We start from the raw sequence: 19,432 nt of genomic DNA, 5'->3' as shown, positions 1-19,432 counted from the left end.
TGAAACAGGTTTCCTTCAAGAATTTCCCTGTATTTAGCACCATCATCATTCCTTAAATTCTGACTAGTTTCCCAGTCCCTGCTGATGAATAACATCCCTACAGCATGATACTGCCACCACCACGCTTCACTGTGGGGATGTTGTTCTCGGGGTGATGTGAGGTGATGGGTTTGCGCTATACATAGCGTTTTCCTTGATGGCCAAAATGCTCCATTTTAGTCTCATCTGACCAGAGTACCTTCTTCCATATGTTTGGGGAGTCTCCCACATGCCTTTTGGCGAGCACCAATTTCTTCTGGACACTCTTCCGTAAAGCACAGCTTTGTGGAGTGTACGGCTTAAAGTGGTCCTATGGACAGATACTCCAATATCTGCTGTGGAGCTTTGCAGCTCCTTCAGGGTTATCGTTGGTCTCTTTGTTGCCTCTCTGATTAATGCCCTCCTTGCCTGATCTGTGAGTTTTGGTGGGCGGCCCTCTCTTGGCAGGTTTGTTGTGGTGCCATATTCTTTCCATTTTTTAATAATGGATTTAATGGTGCTCCGTGGGATGTTCAAAGATTCTGATATTTTTTTATAACCCAACCCCAATCTGTACTGTTTGGCGAGCTCCTTGGCCTTCCTGGTGCCCCTTGATTAGTGGTGTTGCAGACTCTGGGGCCTTTCAGAACAGGTGTATATGTACTGAGATCATGTGCCACTTAGATTGCACACAGGTGGACTTTATTTACCTAATTATGTGACTTCTGAAGGTAGTTGGTTGCACCAGATCTTATTTAGGGGCTTCATAGCAACGGGTGTGAATACATATACACTCACCACTTTATCGTTTAAAAAAAAATGTTTTAATTACAAGTATTTTTTTTCATTTCACTTCACCAATTTGGGACTATTTTGTGTGTCCATTGCATGAAATCCAAATAACAATCGATTTAAATTACAGGTTGTAATGCAACAACATAGTCAAAATGTCAAGGGGATGAATACTTCTGCAAGGCACTGTATGTAATGGTTTTCATTGTTGGACATTAAAGACTATAAAAATACCAGTAAATCAGCTCAAAGTGATTTTAATTTTGGTAATCTGTTCCCAAGTGTTCCCATTGCATAATAGAGACACGTGATCATATACAAATGTAAGCAAGGTTTGAAATGCTTATGTTTTAGTCAAATGTTATATCTGTTTGCGCTTCTTGCGGTCAATTTGCAGTCTACAAATGATTTGTAATTATGTTCTGGGGGCCTCTTGAGTTGCGAAGCGGTCTAAGGCGCTGCATCGCTGTGCTTGACCCGGGTTTAATCCCAGGCTGTGTCACCGCTGGCTTTGCCCGATAGACCCATGAGGCAGTGCACAATTGGCCCAGCATCGTCCAGGTCAGTGGAGGGTTTAGCCGGCCAGGATTTCCTTGTCCCATTGCGCTATAGCGACTCCTTGTTGCCCGGCGCCTGCAAACTGACTTTGGTTCCCAGCTGGACAGTGTTTCCTCTAACACATTGGTGCGGCTTACTTCCGGGTTAAGCAAGCAGTGCGGCTTGGCAGGGTCATGTTTCGGAGGAGGCACGGCTTTCGACCTTCGCCTCTCTTGAGTCCGTCGGGGAGTTTCAGGGATGGGACAAGACTGTAACTACCAATTGGATATCATGGCTGAATCTAGTTGATGATCCCTGCTTTACATAATCAAATAATGATTTCCTTGTATATTTTATCTTTAAGTTTTGTATTGATGTTTTGTTCAGTTGTACCACTGACGAGGTATCCTACCTTTTCCTCTTTTATAAGCAATTCCCTTACCCATGGACTGTCCATCCATTCCAACTCTCTCTCTCTCTCTCTCTCTCTCTCTCTCTCTCTCTCTCTCTCTCTCTCTCTCTCTCTCTCTCTCTCTCTCTCTCTCTCTCTCTCTCTCTCTCTCTCTCTCTCTCTCTCTCTCTCTCTCTCTCTCTCTCTCTCTCTCTCTCTCTCTCTCTCTCTCTCAAAGTGATCTCTCTCTCTCTCTCTCTCTCTCTCTCTCTCTCTCTCTCTCTCTCTCTCTCTCTGCAAAGCTAAAACCATTAAGAACACAGTGTCAGTGAACCAGGAGCTGACAGCTGAGGAGTGGAAGAAGAAGTACGAGAAGGAGAAGACCAAAGGCCTGAAATACATGATCCAGAAACTGGAGACCGAGCTCAAAAGCTGTAGAAAAGGTAACAGAGAGAGAGCACACAAACGAAAGTGGAGGAGCTGTAGCAATTATGGTCTAACGAGACTAGAATTCTGATGAGTACATCTCGACTGCAAGGCATACACAGTAAATTATGATAATTTACGCAAACCAATTGAATATATTGTGAACCCAGTTACTCTACTGCACAACCTTCTCTGGGAGCATCAGAAACTGTTTCCACACATCTCCCACCTTCTTCTGTCCTATGAACGCTAAGTTCTTCACTGACAGTCAGAGGTCATGGTGTTGTAAGGGGATGTGTCTAGATAAACCAACATTGTTACTGATGAAACTTTGTTTTCATTTGATGAAATTGTTTTAATGAAAGTCATATAGAAGATATGTGGATGGCCCAGAGGGGTTTTGTTCATCCTGGCCACTGAACAAGTGTATAATAGACTTCACTAATATGGTAGGATGGGGACTGGAGATGTTTTCCCAAACCACTCATCCGTTCACGCATTCTGTGTCCAGTTTTCTCATTTACTCACTGATTATTCCCCCTTCGCAAGCTTTGTTATTTCCAAATTAAATCCTTGCTAGAATAAATAGGTCGGTTGATGTTGGGATTTTAAGCAGCAGGCAATTTGTCATCTCAGTTTGGGCTGAGTTCTGTTCTGACCTGGATAGAGGTTTTCTGTCAAACAAACTGACATATTTAGTCTTGTTGTGTTTTCAACAACATTATGTTCATGATGATATTCTTTCTGGATGCTGGGTTTGTAGCCATGATCACGGCCCTCCTCCTTGCACCTTTTGATACAGTACTTTTGTATTTTTGATATTGAGGTTGATATAAATTAAACATATACACTACATCACCAAAAGTATGTGGTCACCTGCTGGTCGAATATCTCATTCCAAAATCATGGGCATTCATTTGGAGCTGGTCCCCCCTTTGCTGCTATAACAGCCTTCTCTCTTCTGGGAAGGCTTCCACTTGATGTTGGAACATTGCTGCAGGTACTTGCTTCCATTTAGTCACAAGAGCATTATTGAGGTCACAGATGTTGGGCGATTAGGCCTGGCTTGCCGTCGGTGTTCCAATTCCTCCCAAACGTATTCGATGGGGTCGAGGTCAGGGCTTTCTGCAGGCCAGTCAAGTGCTTCCACACCGACAAACCATTTCTGTATGGACCTTGCTTTGCGGACTGGGGCATTGTCATGCTGAAACAGGAAAGGCCTTCCCCAAACTGTTGCCACAAAGTTGGAAACACAGAATCATCTAGAATGTCGTGTATGCTGTACGGTTAATATTTCCCTTCACTGGAACTAAGGGGCCTTACCCGAACTATGTAAAACAGCCTCAGACCATTATTCCTCCTCCACCAAACTTTACAGTTGCCACTATGCATTGGGTCAGGTAGCGTTCTCCTGGCTTCCGCCAAGCCCAGATTCGTTCGTCAGACTGCCAGATGGTGAAGCGTGATTCATCCCTCCAGAAATGCATTCCCACAGCTCCTAGACGTTTCCACTTCACAATAACAGAACTTACAGTTCACCAGGGCAGCTCTAGCAGGGCAGAAATGTGAAAAAATGATTTGTTGGAAAGATGACAGTGCCACGTTGAAAGTCACTGAGCTCTTCAAAGAAAAATAATTCAGTAAGGCCATTCTACTGACAATGTTTGTCTATGGAGATTGCATGGCTGTGTGCTCGATTTTATACACCTATCAGCAACATCCGAATCCACTCATTTGAAAGGATGTCCACATACTTTTATATATACAGTGTATCTCCAATTTGCATTGCAAAATAATGTATAATAATGAAAACAGATTGTTGATTCTCCCGAACGGGGGACACTATTTACCCCTTCCACATGGGAAGACCATTATGGTCAGAGTTCTCCATTGTGGAGGCTACACTCTTACAAAAAAAACTGTTCCAAAAGGGTTATTTGGCTGTCCCCATAGGATAACCCTTTTTGGTTCTACATTTAACTCAAAAGGGTTATTTGGTTGTCCCCATATGATAACCCTTTTGGTTCTACATTTAACTCAAAAGGGTTATTTGGTTGTCCCCATATGATAACCATTTTTGGTTCTACATTTAACTCAAAAGGGTTATTTGGTTTGTTCCCATAGGATAACCCTTTTTGGTTCTTCATTTAACTCAAAAGGGTTCGACCTGGAACCAAAAGGGAGGGAGTGTGGAGAGAGATGGAATGCCACATAACATTCTAGCTGTGTCATCCACCAGACCACACTGCATTAGCTGATGGTGCAGATGGATGGACGGTTGCCACAGTTACCCATCTTTTCTGACTGAAAGTGTATTTTCGCTCTCTCTCTCTGGGTGAGCTCAGCTAAGATAACACATTCAGACACTGCATTGTAGATTAGACACACCTACAGACACAGCATATATAGACACCGGCACAGCTACAGACACAGACACACCTACAGACACAGCATATATAGACACCGGCACAGCTACAGACATTGACCCAACGACAGACACAGCTACATACACAGACACAGCTACATACACAGACACAGCCACATACACTGACACAGCCACAGACAACGGCACAGCTACAGACACAGCTACAGACATCGGCCCAATGACAGACACAGCTACAAAGACAGACACAGCTACATAGACAGCCACAGACAAGGGCACAGCTACAGACACCGCTACAGAAACCACCGCAGCTACAGACACAGACACGGCTACAGTCACATCTACAGACACCGCTATAGCTACAGACAAAGCCACAGACACAACTACAAACACAGACACAGCTACATACACAGCTACAAACACAGCTACATACAGAGACACCACTACACACGCAGCTACAGACACTGACACAGCTACATACACAGCTACAGTTGCAGACACAGCTGCATACACAGACACAGTTACAGACAAAGCTACAGACACAGCTACATACACAGATAGTTACATACATAGACACATCTACAGACACTGACACAGCAACAGCTACAGACACAGACACCGCTACAGACACTCATCCCCACTCTCTCTGTCTTCACGTAACTCTTCCTCCCCCTCCTTCCCACTCTCTCTGTCCTCTCGTAACTCTTCCTCCCCACTCTCTCTGTCCTCTCGTAACTATTCCTCCCCACTCTCTCTGTCCTCTCGTAACTCTTCCTCCCCACTCTCTCTGTCCTCTCGTAACTCTTCCTCCCCACTCTCTCTGTCCTCTCGTAACTCTTCCTCCCCACTCTCTCTGTCCTCTCGTAACTTTTCCTCCCCACTCTCTCTGTCCTCTCGTAACTCTTCCTCCCCACTCTCTCTGTCCTCTCGTAACTCTTCCTCCCCACTCTCTCTGTCCTCTCGTAACTCTTCCTCCCCACTCTCTCTGTCCTCTCGTAACTCTTCCTCCCCACTCTCTCTGTCCTCTCGTAACCCTTCCTCCCCACTCTCTCTGTCCTCTCGTAACACTTCCTCCCCACTCTGTCTGTCCTCTCGTAACTCTTCCTCCCCACTCTCTCTGTCCTCTCGTAACTCTTCCTCCCCACTCTCTCTGTCCTCTCGTAACTCTTCCTCCCCACTCTCTCTGTCCTCCCCACTGTCTCTTTTTTTCCATTTTTGCCTAAAATGACATACCCATATCTAACTGCCTGTAGCTCAGGACCTAAAGCAACGCTACACATATTCTTGGTACTATTTGAAAGCAAACACTTTGAAGTTTGTGGAAATGTGAATGTAGGAGAATATAACACATTAGATCTGGTTGAAGAAAATACAAAGAAAAAACCAACCAGTCTTTTTCTACCACCATCTTTGAAATGCAAGAGAAAGGTCATAGTTATACCCATCACTCTGGTTGTAATTCCGATAGTGTCCACGAGATGGCAGCAATGTATGTGCAAAGTTTCAGATGGATAACTTGAAAATGTGTGAACAAGAATACTAAGTCCCCAGGTACATTTGGGCAAATCGTGAAGGGGACATTCGCATTCATATTCCCTTTTTTTCTGCAAGAATATCGTCAAATCTGTATACTTGGATTTAGCTTTCCAAGTATTAGTAGCCAGATTATAAATTCAACATTTGCAAAACAACCAGTTTTCATAACTTCATAACTCTGAATATTCTTATACGTTGTGTCCAAAAGGAAAAGGCATGCTGTCGCAAAAGGTTCGCACCTACATTTTGTGACTGGGGCGGGGTTTCGACTATCTAGCTAGCTTTGTTTGACCCCGATTGGTGCTTATTTGACAAAAATACAGTCCTTCAAGTGATGGCCATCTGCGTCATCTACGTGCCATGAACGCTTCGCTCTCTGACTAAATATGGTGTCCTATAGGATATACTACACCCCTAATGAAATAGTGAAGTCTTGTTACCTTCTAGGATCTCTGAGGAATAGAGACGTGATTTGACTCGTTCAAACAACATTTAGGGTGTGATTTTTACAGATTCCTTACTTTGCAAATTGAACGAGTGGAAATACAAAATAGATTGTGCATGCTATATGGACCTTTTTAGGATATGAAAAATGATTTTATCTAACAAAATGACACTTCATGTTATCTCTGGGATCCTTTGGATGATAAATCAGTGCAATATTTCAGAATGTAAGTACACATTTCACCTTCAGAGGTGAATTTATCAAACCTATCGCGTTTAAAAAAGTGTTTTGTTTTTAGGAGCTCTCCTCAAACAATAACATGTCATTTTTTTCACAGTAATAGCTACTGTAAATTGGACAGTGAAGTTATATTAACAAGAATTTAAGCTTTCAGCCGATATAAGACACTTATATGTACCGACGTTTGTTGTTTCTCTCAAATCTGTGATCTTGACAACGCGCTGCGTGATTTACAACTGTCCTGTTGACGGGACACCAATCCCTAAGAAGTTGCCTCATCACCTGTCACTTTAATCAAGTCCCAATATATCCCTGGATCCTGTAGAAATGTTAGTGGTTTGTGCTAGGATGTGTTGTATTTATAATAATAATAACTTTATTTGTATAGTGCTTTTCAATACAACTAAAAAATCATAAAAGACGGAATGGAAGGATCGTAGACACAGATGGCAGATATTATTCTCCTCTGAACTAGGTTTCTGTACAGTTTATTTAGTGCATTTTCTTTTAAGGATGTGTAGGCACATTTAGTGAGCTAAAATCTGTCAGTACTGTCCCTCTCCATAAAGCACAATTTACAGGTTTGGTTGAGGTCCATCACTCTAACCACTGCTGCCCCCTCTGTCCCTCTCTCCTCCCTCCCCCTTCTCTCCCTCTTCCTCCCTCCTGTCTCCCTCCTGCCTCTGTCATTCCATTTCTCCTCCCCGTCTCTCCTACCCCGCTCCAACCCTCCCTTCCTCCGTCTCAACCCCCTCCCTCCTTCTCCCCCTCCATCCGTCCCTCCTTCTCCCCCTCCATCCCTCCCCCTCCCTTTGTCTCAACCCTCCATCCCTGCCCCTCCCTCCTTCTCCCCCTCCCTCCATCTCAACCCTCTCTCCCTCCGTCTCAACCCTCCTCCCTCCCCCCCATCCCTCCCTCCTTCCCCCCTCCATCCCTCCGCCTCCCTCCTTCTCCCCTCCATCCCTCCCTCCACCTCCATCCCTCCGCCTCCCTCCTCCCCCTCCCTCTGTCTCAACCCTCCCTCCTTCTCCCCCTCCATCCCTCCCCCTCCCTCCATCTCAACCCTCCCCCTTCTCCCTCCTCCTTCTCCCCCTCCCTCTGTCTCAACCCTCCCTCCTTCTCCCCCTCCATCCCTCCCCTCCCTCCATCTCAACCCTCTCTCCCTCCGTCTCAACCCTCCCTCCCTCCTTCTCCCCCTCCCTCCGTCTCAACTCCCCCTCCCTCCGTTTCAACCCTCCCTCCTTCTCCCCCTCCATCCCTCCCTCCTTCTCCCCTCCATCCCACCCCCTCCATCTCAACCCTCTCTCCCTCCGTCTCAACCCTCCCTCCTTCTCCCCCTCCCTCCATCTCAACCCTCCCTCCTTCTCTCCCTCTGTCTCAACCCTCCCTCCTTCCTTCTCCCCCTCCCTCCGTCTCAACCCTCCCTCCCTCCGTCTCAACCCTCCCTCCTTCTCCCCCTCCCTCCATCTCAACCCTCTCTCCCTCCGTCTCAACCCTCCCTCCCTCCTTCTCCCCCTCCCTCCATCTCAACCCTCCCTCCCCCTCCCTCCGTCTCAACCCTCCCTCCCTCCTTCTCCCCCTCCCTCCGTCTCAACCCTCCCTCTCCCAGGTGAGGCTGTTCCAGTGGAGGAGCAGCTGAGCAGTAAGGAGAAGAAAGACCGTAGTGGTGACGCCACGGCCACACCCATGAGCAACACCATAGCCCCGCCCTGTGTCCCGCTATTGGACGAGGAGAAGACCCGATATGAGGGGCTCATCACCGACATATACCAGCAGCTAGATGACAAGGTGGGTGGGGCTAGGTAGGAACGGATGGAGCCTCCCTTTCTGAATGTTCCCAGTTTCCGATCATTCCAAGAGCACATATAGCAGGACGATTCCCTGGGGGATGAAGGTTCATGGTCATAGATGACTGGAAAGGGGCTGTGTCTGATGTTTTATAGATATAATTAACCACAGTTAATGTATTTAATCATATGCAAATACTACACAATAGCATACATGCATAATTCTGTGGAATTATATTAAATCTGTTTTAATCACCCAACCATTAACTTAATGAGGGATTATTAGTTTTTTTTGTTGCCCTAGGTCATAATGGTCTAACCAATTAACTGTTGGGAAAATGAACATATTGGTTTAAACACAAATCCCTCTCACAGTAACAGCCACAGCCCTGCATTAGCTAGCTGCCCCTCCAAAAAGTGGATTACAGAATCTTGGTAAATCCAAACATGAATGCAACATTTTTGTATTGAAACATATTTTTCTTCTTCGCTCCTCTCTCAGGATGATGAGATCAACCAACACAGCCACTGGGCAGAGAAGTTCAAGGAGCAGATGATCGATCAAGATGAGGTGAGCTTATCCAAACCTATAGAACACATCTCCTTCATCTAGATGAGGTGAGCTTATCCAACCCTATACAACACATCTCCTTCATCTAGATGAGGTGAGCTTATCCAACCCTATACAACACATCTCCTTCCTCTAGATGAGGTGAGCTTATCCAACCCTATACAACACATCTCCTTCATCTAGATGAGGTGAGCTTATCCAACCCTATACAACACATCTCCTTCATCTAGATGAGGTGAGCTTATCCAACCCTACACAACACATCTCCTTCATCTAGATGAGGTGAGCTTATCCAACCCTATACAACACATCTCCTTCATCTAGATGAGGTGAGCTTATCCAACCCTATACAACACAACTCCTTCATCTAGATGAGGTGAGCTTATCCAACCCTATACAATACATCTCCTTCATCTAGATGAGGTGAGCTTATCCAACCCTATACAACACATCTCCTTCATCTAGATGAGGTGAGCTTATCCAACCCTATACAACACATCTCCTTCATCTAGATGAGGTGAGCTTATCCAACCCTATACAACACATCTCCTTCATCTAGATGAGGTGAGCTTATCCAACCCTATACAACACATCTCCTTCATCTAGATGAGGTGAGCTTATCCAACCCTATACAACACATCTCCTTCATCTAGATGAGGTGAGCTTATCCAACCCTACACAACACATCTCCTTCATCTAGATGAGGTGAGCTTATCCAACCCTATACAACACATCTCCTTCATCTAGATGAGGTGAGCTTATCCAACCCTATACAACACATCTCCTTCATCTAGATGAGGTGAGCTTATCCAACCCTATACAACACATCTCCTTCATCTAGATGAGGTGAGCTTATCCAACCCTATACAACACATCTCCTTCATCTAGATGAGGTGAGCTTATCCAACCCTATACAACACATCTCCTTCATCTAGATGAGGTGAGCTTATCAACCCTATACAACACATCTCCTTCATCTAGATGAGGTGAGCTTATCCAACCCTATACAACACATCTCCTTCATCTAGATGAGGTGAGCTTATCCAACCCTATACAACACATCTCCTTCATCTAGATGAGGTGAGCTTATCCAACCCTATACAACACATCTCCTTCATCTAGATGAGGTGAGCTTATCCAACCCTATACAACACATCTCCTTCATCTAGATGAGGTGAGCTTATCAACCCTATACAACACATCTCCTTCATCTAGATGAGGTGAGCTTATCCAACCCTATACAACACATCTCCTTCATCTAGATGAGGTGAGCTTATCCAACCCTACACAACACATCTCCTTCATCTAGATGAGGTGCGCTTATCCAACCCTATACAACACATCTCCTTCATCTAGATGAGGTGAGCTTATCCAACCCTACACAACACATCTCCTTCATCTAGATGAGGTGAGCTTATCCAACCCTATACAACACATCTCCTTCATCTAGATAAGGTGAGTTTATCAACCCTATACAACACATCTCCTTCATCTAGATGAGGTGAGTTTATCCAACCCTATACAACACATCTCCTTCATCTAGATAAGGTGAGTTTATCCAACCCTATACAACACATCTCCTTCATCTAGATAAGGTGAGCTTATCCAACCCTATACAACACATCTCCTTCATCTAGATAAGGTGAGCTTATCCAACCCTATACAACACATCTCCTTCATCTCGATGAGGTGAGCTTATCCAACCCTATACAACACATCTCCTTCATCTAGATGAGGTGAGCTTATCCAACCCTATACAACACATCTCCTTCATCTAGATGAGGTGAGCTTATCCAACCCTATACAACACATCTCCTTCATCTAGATGAGGTGAGCTTATCCAACCCTATACAACACATCTCCTTCATCTAGATGAGGTGAGCTTATCCAACCCTATACAACACATCTCCTTCATCTAGATAAGGTGAGTTTATCCAACCCTATACAACACATCTCCTTCATCTAGATGAGGTGAGTTTATCCAACCCTATACAACACATCTCCTTCATCTAGATGAGGTGAGCTTATCCAACCCTACACAACACATCTCCTTCATCTAGATGAGGTGAGCTTATCCAACCCTATACAACACATCTCCTTCATCTAGATGAGGTGAGCTTATCCAACCCTATACAACACATCTCCTTCATCTAGATGAGGTGAGCTTATCCAAACCTATAGAACACATCTCCTTCATCTAGATGAGGTGCGCTTATCCAACCCTATACAACACATCTCCTTCATCTACATGGTATAACTTGATGAGATTCAAGGTTTTCATTACATTTAATTAGGGCATTGAGCAAAGGCATACAGTGCATTCGGAAAGTATTGAGACCCCTTGAATTTTTTCCACATTTTGTTACTTTACAGCCTTATTGTAAAAAAATCCCCATCAATCTACACACAATACACCATAATGACAAAGTCGAAAACAGGTTTTCAGAAATGTTTGCAAAAAAAAAAAAAAATTAAAACATCAGTATTCAGACCCTCGAAATTGAGCTCAGGTGCATCCTGTTTCCATTGATCATCCTTGAGATGTTTCTACAACTTGTTTGGAGTCCACCTGTGGTAAATTCAATTGATTGGAAATTATTTGGAAAGGCACACAGCTGTCCCACAGTTGACAGTGCAGGTCAGAGCAAAACCAAGCCATGAGGTAGAAGGAATTGTCTGTAGAGCTCTGAGACAGGATTGTGTTGAGGCACAGATCTGGAGAAGGGTACCAAAAAATGTCTGCAGCATTGAAGGTCCCCAAGAATACCGTGGCCTCCATCATTCTTAAATGGAAGAAGTTTCAAACCACCAAGACTCTTCCTAGAGCTGGCCAACCTGAGCAATCGGGGGAGATGACCAAGAACCCGATGGTCACTCTGGCAGAGTTCCAGAGTTCATCTGTGGAGATGGGAGAAACTTCCAGAAGAACAACCATCTCTGCAGCACTCCACCAATTAGGCCTTTATGGTAGAGTGGCCAGACGGAAGCCACTCCTCAGTAAAAGGCACATGACAGCCCTCTTGAAGTTTGCCAAAAGGCACCTAAAGGACTCTCAGACCATGAGAAACAAGATTCTCTGCTCTGATGAAACCAAGATTGAACTCCTAGGCCTGAATGCCAAGCGTCACATCTGGAGGAAACCTGGGACCATCTCTATGGTGAAGCATGGTGGTGGCAGCATCATGCTGTGGGGATGTTTTTCAGCGGCAGGGACTGGGAGGCTAGTCAGGATCGAGGGAAAGGTGAACGGAGCAAAGTACAGAGAGATGAAAACCTGCTGCAGAGCACACAGGACCTCAGACTGGGGCGAAGGTTCACCTTCCAACAGGACAACAACCCTAAGCATACAGCCAAAACAATGCAGGAGTGGCTTCGGGACAAGTCTCTGAATGTCCTGGAGAGGCCTAGCCAGAGCCCGGACTTGAACCCGATCGAACATCTCTGGAGAGACCTGAAAATAGCTGTGCAGCGACACTCCCCATCCAACCTGACTGAGCTTGAGAGGATCTGCAGAGAAGAATGGGAGAAACTCCCCAAATACAGGTGTGCCAAGCTTGTAGTGTCATACCCAAGAAGAGTCTAGGCTGTAAACGCTGCCAAAGGTTCTTCAACAAAGTACTAAGTAAAGGGTCTGAATACTTATGAAAACGTGATATTTTCAGTAGTTTCATTTGTGACGACCCTCCCACTCTGTCTGCCGTATTCTGTCTTTGTTCTTGTTTTCTTATTAGGATGCCGGTGGGCGGAGTTGAGAGGGTCGTCAGCTACATGGGAAACACCTGGGCCAGGTGTCTCCCAGGATAAATAGACCTCTTCAACATTCATGGAGGAGACTCTCTCCATGCAGACACCCGTTGTAGATTGTGTTGTGGTTCTTGGTGGCTGTTTGTTTGTTTGCTTTGGCACCTTTCATCACCCTGCATTATCACATTCATGCATGCAAAACACTCACTTACACTACTGATTACTGATTACACACACCATTGTATATTACACTTAGTTACTTATTTAATAAATATAGATTTTGCTACTCCTTATCTCCACGTTGTCTCCCTTTGTTACGGGCTTTGAGCCGGTTCGTGACAAGTGGGGGCTCATCCGGGATATTTGAACTATTGGTTTGGGAGACCGTGGAGGTACGTGTTTAGTTTGAATATGGTGTTTGAGTGTGATCGGCCCAGTATTGGTTGCCTTTGTTGTTTGGTTTGTGTGCTGCGTTGGAGAGAGTATAATGGTTAGTTTCCAGGCCCTGCCTAGCCTGAACTCTTGTTCTACTTTCTGTTGGGACGTCAGTCTGAAGTGAGTAATCTGCTGTGTACCTCGGTGGGAGATTTGGGTAGGGTAGTGGAACTTGCTACCCGGAGCTATAGCCTTTTTCCCCTGATAGGTTTAGCGACGTGTTTCATTTTTTGGAATATGTTGGGCATGGTTAATGTTTGTTATTTTTGTGTGGTGTCTGTGGACTGAGCAGTTGTCTCGGGGGCACATCCGTGGCTTGGTGGAATTTGCCAGCATGCTGGGGAGTTCTATTTCCTTGCCAGCGGGCTACAGTGCGTAAATTCCCACCGCAAATCTGCACGAAGACTAGGGTTGAGTTATTGTAGGTTTTGGGGAAGCTCCATATCTCATCTCTCTTCTGTGGTGCTCAGGGTGATTGTCAATTCTCGGGTTGTGTTCTGGTGTGCTCAGCAGAAGGGAAGAGCGAGAATTGTTTTTGTGTGATTATGGCGTCTTATGTAGATAAGTTCATTCGCTCTCCATCAGAGGAATTGTTAGATTTAGGTACTAAAGAACAGCTGTTGAAGGTCGCGGAACACTACAAGGTTGAGATTAGTGATAAACGTCTAAAGAATTCTATTAGGTTGATATTGAAAGCCAATCTGATGGAGAGTGGTATTCTTGAAGTTACCACCGGGCCAGCCTCTGCTGAGGATTTGTTGTCTCCCCATAACGTTACAATGGCCATTCCATCGGTTAGTCCTAGTAGCCTTCTTTTTGAACAGCAGAAAGAACTGCTTTTGTTACAGCTAGAGCATGATCGTGAGAAGCTAGAGCATGATCGTGAGAAGCTAGAGCATGATCGTGTGAAATATGAAAAGGAATTGGCATTTAAACAAGATATGGAGCGTGCTAAAATCAAGTTGCAACAAGAACGTATAGAGTTGGTTAGGGAAGGAAAGATCTCAGGGGAGAGTTTGTTTTGGGAAGGTGACCCAGATTTACCTAGGGGTAGTTCCGCTTTTGGTCGTGCCCCAGAGACATTTGATATTGTTGGGAACTTGCGGTTATTGCCTCGGTTTAATGAAAGGGACCCCGAGACATTCTTTTCGTTGTTTGAGCGGGTTGCTGACGCTAGGAGTTGGCCTGATTCTGACCGCACTTTAATGTTGCAGTGTGTGCTGACTGGTAAAGCGCAGGAAGCATATTCAGCTCTTAGTGTACACGACAGTGCCAGTTATGATAAAGTTAAAACAGCTGTGTTACAGATTTATGAATTGGTCCCTGAGGCTTACCGCCAACGATTTAGAACTTTAAAAAGGGACGATAACCAGACTCATGTTGAGTTTGCGCGACAGTTATCTTTACAGTTTAATCGCTGGTGTTCTGCCTCTGCAGTTGTGACTTTCCAAGGGCTGTGTGATCTGATTATGTTAGAGCAATTTAAGGACACAATTCCTGATCGTATTGCCACTTATATTAATGAACAGAAAGTAAAGAATGTTGCTGAAGCTGCGGTTTTGGCGGACGAGTATGTGTTGACTCACAAAAGTGTCTTTGCAAAACCCCGTATTCGGAAAGAGTGGGGGTGTTCGGATAGATTTGGGCTTCGCTCACCGAGATACTTTGATTCTCGGGCAGAGTTCTATTCAACTAGGGTTGAACCTGACTCCCATGGTAAGGCTGACTTTGGGCAGGAGTGTCACTACTGTCGAGGTTCAGGTCATTGGAAAAACGAATGTCCACTTCTCAGGTCAAGGGTGCTTACGCTAAATCTAAGCCTGCTGCGTTAGCTGCACCTGTTCCACATCAGTTCATTCTTGACTCATTTCCTCAGGCCCAGGAGAATGTGAAAGTCCATATTGATCCAGACTATTTACCTTTCATTACAGAAGGTTTTGTGTCTATGTTAGGAAGTAAAGACCTAGTGCCAGTGAAGATCCTGAGAGACACAGGTGCCTCTGAATCATTTGTGTTGGAGTCTGTGTTACCCTTTTCTGCTGAGACTGATTCGGGGAATAGTGTTCTAATTAGGGGAATAGGTTTGAACACTCTGTCAGTTCCATTGCATAAACTGATGTTGGATTGTGGGCTGGTGAAGGGTGAAGTTGTTGTGGGGGTGCGTCCTTCATTGCCTATTGAGGGTATCGACGTTATCCTTGGGAATAACTTAGCAGGTGAGCGGGTATGGCCAGTTGTGTTTCCATCTCTAGTGGTTTCCACTAAGCCGTCATTTGTTGGGATTCCTGATGAGAGTGTACAGAGTTTCCCAGAGGTGTTCTCTGCGTGTGCAGTGACACGTTCTATGAGCCGTGGCGAACTAGTCACTGCGCCGACTAATGATAATAATACAAAGTATGTCACTGTTTTCCCTGTTATCCCGTTATCTGTAACCCGCTCAGATCTAATCAATGCTCAACGGGATGACCCCACGTTGGAAGAGTTGCGTGATCAAATTGTGCCTATAGAACAGTTGGGAGATGTCGCCCATGGCTATTTTCTCCAAGAGGATGTCCTGATGAGAAAGTGGGTGTCTCATGATAGTGTTTTTCTGGGGAGGCAATTAGTCAGGTTGTTGTACCAGTTAAGCTTCGTGAGTTGGTGTTGGAAACTTCTCACAGTGACGTTGCTGGACATATGGGGGTGAGGAAAACCTACAATCGCATATTAAGACATTTCTTTTGGCCTAGATTAAAGAGGGATGTTTCTGATTTTATCAAAACTTGTCACACCTGTCAATTAACTGGTAAGCCTAATCAAGCTATTAAACCAGTACCATTGTTTCCTATTCCTGTACTCAGCCAACCTTTTGAGTATCTAATTATTGACTGTGTGGGTCCTCTGCCTCATTCTAAAAGGGTAGCAGTTACCTGTTCACTGTGATGTGTCAGACCACTAGGTTTCCTGCTGCCTATCCTCTCCGATCTATCACGACTAAATCGGTGTTAAAAGCTTTGACTCAGTTTCTCTCATTGTTTGGAATCCCTAAGGTCATTCAGAGTGATCAAGGATCTAATTTTACCTCTAATCTGTTTGGTCAGGTTCTTCAACAGCTTCATATTAAACACAATGTGTCTAGCGCCTATCACGCGCAAAGTCAAGGAGCACTGGAACGTTTCCATCAAACACTTAAGTCTTTGTTGAGAGCTTATTGTACTGAGATGGATAAGGATTGGGAGGAGGGGTTGCCTTGGTTACTGTTAGCCGCTAGGAAGTTTCACAGGAGAGCACAGGTTTCAGTCCAAATGACCTTGTGTTTGGACATAGGGTGCGTGGACTTTTATCTGTTCTCCAGGATGACTGGAAGTCTCCCGAGCCTCCTCAGTCCCTGTGTTCGTATGTGTGTGATTTCCGGCGACGGCTGTATGCCGCTGGTGAAATGGCTAAAGAGAAGTTATCATCTTCACAGGATAGGATGAAGGGCATATTTGATCGCCGAACTGAGCCTCGTCACTTTAGTCCAGGTGACCAGGTTCTTGCTCTGCTGCCAATTGTTGGTTCTCCTTTTCAAGCCAAGTTTCAAGGTCCATATACAGTGGTGCGCCAGTACGCTGAGCAAAATTATCTAGTTGCCACTCCAGAACGGAGGAAAGCACACCAGCTGTGCCATGTAAATCTGTTAAAACCCTATTATGCACGTTCCTCTGAGACTGAACAGTGGGATTCTACAGAGGACGGTAAACCTGTTCTTTTGGCTGATACCGTTGTTTCCTTGGGTTCTTGTCGTGCTAGATCTGTGCATGAGGAGGAAGATGTTCCTGGTCCTGACGATTGTATATTGCAGGGTAGATTGAAAAATTCAGAAACACTGGATATTTTAGACAGTCTTCTCACTCACCTACCTGTTGATGAGCGGAAAGAGATGGTTGGTCTGATTCAGAGATTTCCAGGTTTATTTTCTGATACACCTACACGTACAAACTTAATAGAACATGATATTGACATTGGAGGTGCTGACCCCATTCGTCAGCGGTTCTATAGAGTTTCTTCAGAGAAACTACGTTGTCTGGATGCTGAGGTCAAGTACATGCTGGAGAGTAAGATAGCAGAGCCTTCTTTCTCCAGTTGGGCTTCTCCTGTATCTTGGTCAGTAAACCCGATGGAACAAACCGTTTTTGTACGGACTACCGTAAGGTAAACAGTGTCACAAAGCCAGATTCATTTCCTCTTCCTCGGATGGAGGACTGTGTTGATCAAGTCGGTGCAGCTAAGTTTGTGAGCAAATTTGACCTGTTAAAAGGCTATTGGCAGGTGCCACTGACGAGTAGGGCACGTGAAATCTCTGCCTTTATTACACCCTTTGGTCTGTACTCGTATTCAGTTATGAGTTTCGGTCTGCGCAATGCACCTGCCACTTTTCAGCGACTTATGAACAGGGTTGTCGCCGGTCTGACCGGGTGCGCTGTTTATTTGGACGATGTAGTGATCTATGCAGATACTTGGGAAGAACATCTGTCCCGTATTCAAGCCTTGTTTGAACGTCTGGCTGCAGGTCGCCTCACAATCAATCTGGCAAAATGTGAGTTTGCTCAGGCGACCGTTACATACCTTGGAAAAGTGGTTGGGCAGGGTGAAGTGCGTCCTGTTCGGGCTAAAGTGGTGGCTATTGATGCTTTTCCACCACCAACTACTAAAAAGGAACTGATGCGTTTCTTGGGCATGATTGGTTATTACCGTAGTTTTTGTAATAACTTCTCTACTGTGTCGCTCCCTTGACAGATATGCTGAAAGCTAAGGCTGTTTACGTTTGGTCTACTCGTTGTCAACACGCTTTTGAAGATTCAAAGAGTTGCTTACCTCAACTCCAGTGCTGGCTGCTCCTCGCATGGATTTGTCATTTACCTTGCAGGTGGATGCTAGTCATGTGGGGGCAGGTGCAGTTTTGCTGCAAGCAGATGTGTCTGGGATTGAGAAGCCTGTTAGTTTCTTTTCTAAAAAGTTTAACGATTATCAGTTGAACTATTCGGTTATTGAAAAGGAAGCGCTAGCACTCATTTGGGCGCTACAACACTTCGAAGTGTATGTCGGGTCGGGGGTAGTACCTATTGTGGTCTACACCGACCATAACCCCTCACTTTTTTGAGGTCCATGATGTGTCCAAACCAGAGGATAATGCGATGGTGTTTATTTTTACAATCATTCCATCTCGATGTGAGGCACATCCGGGGGACTGAAAACGTGATTGCTGATGCGCTCTCTCGTGCGCCCTGTTCCTAATGTTTACGTGACTAACCATTGTTTCGTATTGTCATGTTCTCTCTGTCCTGTCTGCTCCCTCCTGGTCTTGTTTTCTTTCCTCTTAAATGTTGCTTCCTGTGCGAAGGTTGCTGAGGTCTGGGGAGGAGGTTGGCTGGGGCAAATTGTAAGTGTGAACACGTAAACCCTCATCAATTTGGGGCGCAGAGGCCTGTGTCAATTTGGGGCGCAGAGGCCTGTGTCAATTTGGGGCGCAGAGGCCTGTGTCAATTTGGGGCGCAGAGGCCTGTGTCAATTTGGGCGCAGAGGCCTGTGTCAATTTGGGGCGCAGAGGCCTGTGTCAATTTGGGACGCAGAGGCCTGTGTCAATTTGGGGACGCAGAGGCCTGTGTCAATTTGGGACGCCAGAGGCCTGTGTCAATTTGGGACGCAGAGGCCTGTGTCAATTTGGGACGCAGAGGCCTGTGTCAATTTGGGACGCGGGAGGCTGGTATGTTGTTCCGGGGTCCTTGTTGGTCCCCGGTTTTATGGGGGGGAATGTGACGACCCTCCCACTCTGTCTGCCGTATTCTGTCTTTGTTCTTGTTTTCTTATTAGGATGCCGGTGGGCGGAGTTGAGAGGGTCGTCAGCTACATGGGAAACACCTGGGCCAGGTGTCTCCCAGGATAAATAGACCTCTTCAACATTCATGGAGGAGACTCTCTCCATGCAGACACCCGTTGTAGATTGTGTTGTGGTTCTTGGTGGCTGTTTGTTTGTTTGCTTTGGCACCTTTCATCACCCTGCATTATCACATTCATGCATGCAAAACACTCACTTACACTACTGATTACTGATTACACACACCATTGTATATTACACTTAGTTACTTATTTAATAAATATAGATTTT

At 45.3% G+C, this 19,432-nt stretch overlaps 1 protein-coding gene across 1 annotated transcript in view; it reads left to right on the top strand.

The window, feature by feature from the left end:
* Positions 1-1,605: 1,605 nt before the first annotated feature.
* LOC123990645 (kinesin heavy chain-like) overlaps positions 1,606-19,432 on the top strand; it is a 26,864-nt gene continuing 9,037 nt past the window's right edge. The window contains exons 1-4 of the mRNA XM_046291392.1: positions 1,606-1,618; positions 2,041-2,181; positions 8,378-8,556; positions 9,058-9,126. Of these exons, the coding sequence (XP_046147348.1) occupies positions 1,606-1,618; positions 2,041-2,181; positions 8,378-8,556; positions 9,058-9,126 (402 nt within the window). The remainder of the gene's footprint in view (positions 1,619-2,040; positions 2,182-8,377; positions 8,557-9,057; positions 9,127-19,432) is intronic.

This window comes from Oncorhynchus gorbuscha, linkage group LG01 (genome assembly GCF_021184085.1).
Source record: "Oncorhynchus gorbuscha isolate QuinsamMale2020 ecotype Even-year linkage group LG01, OgorEven_v1.0, whole genome shotgun sequence".
NCBI lineage: Eukaryota > Metazoa > Chordata > Actinopteri > Salmoniformes > Salmonidae > Oncorhynchus > Oncorhynchus gorbuscha.
The sequence above is the reverse complement of the archived record's forward strand: the minus strand, read 5'-3'. Positions and strand labels throughout refer to the sequence as shown.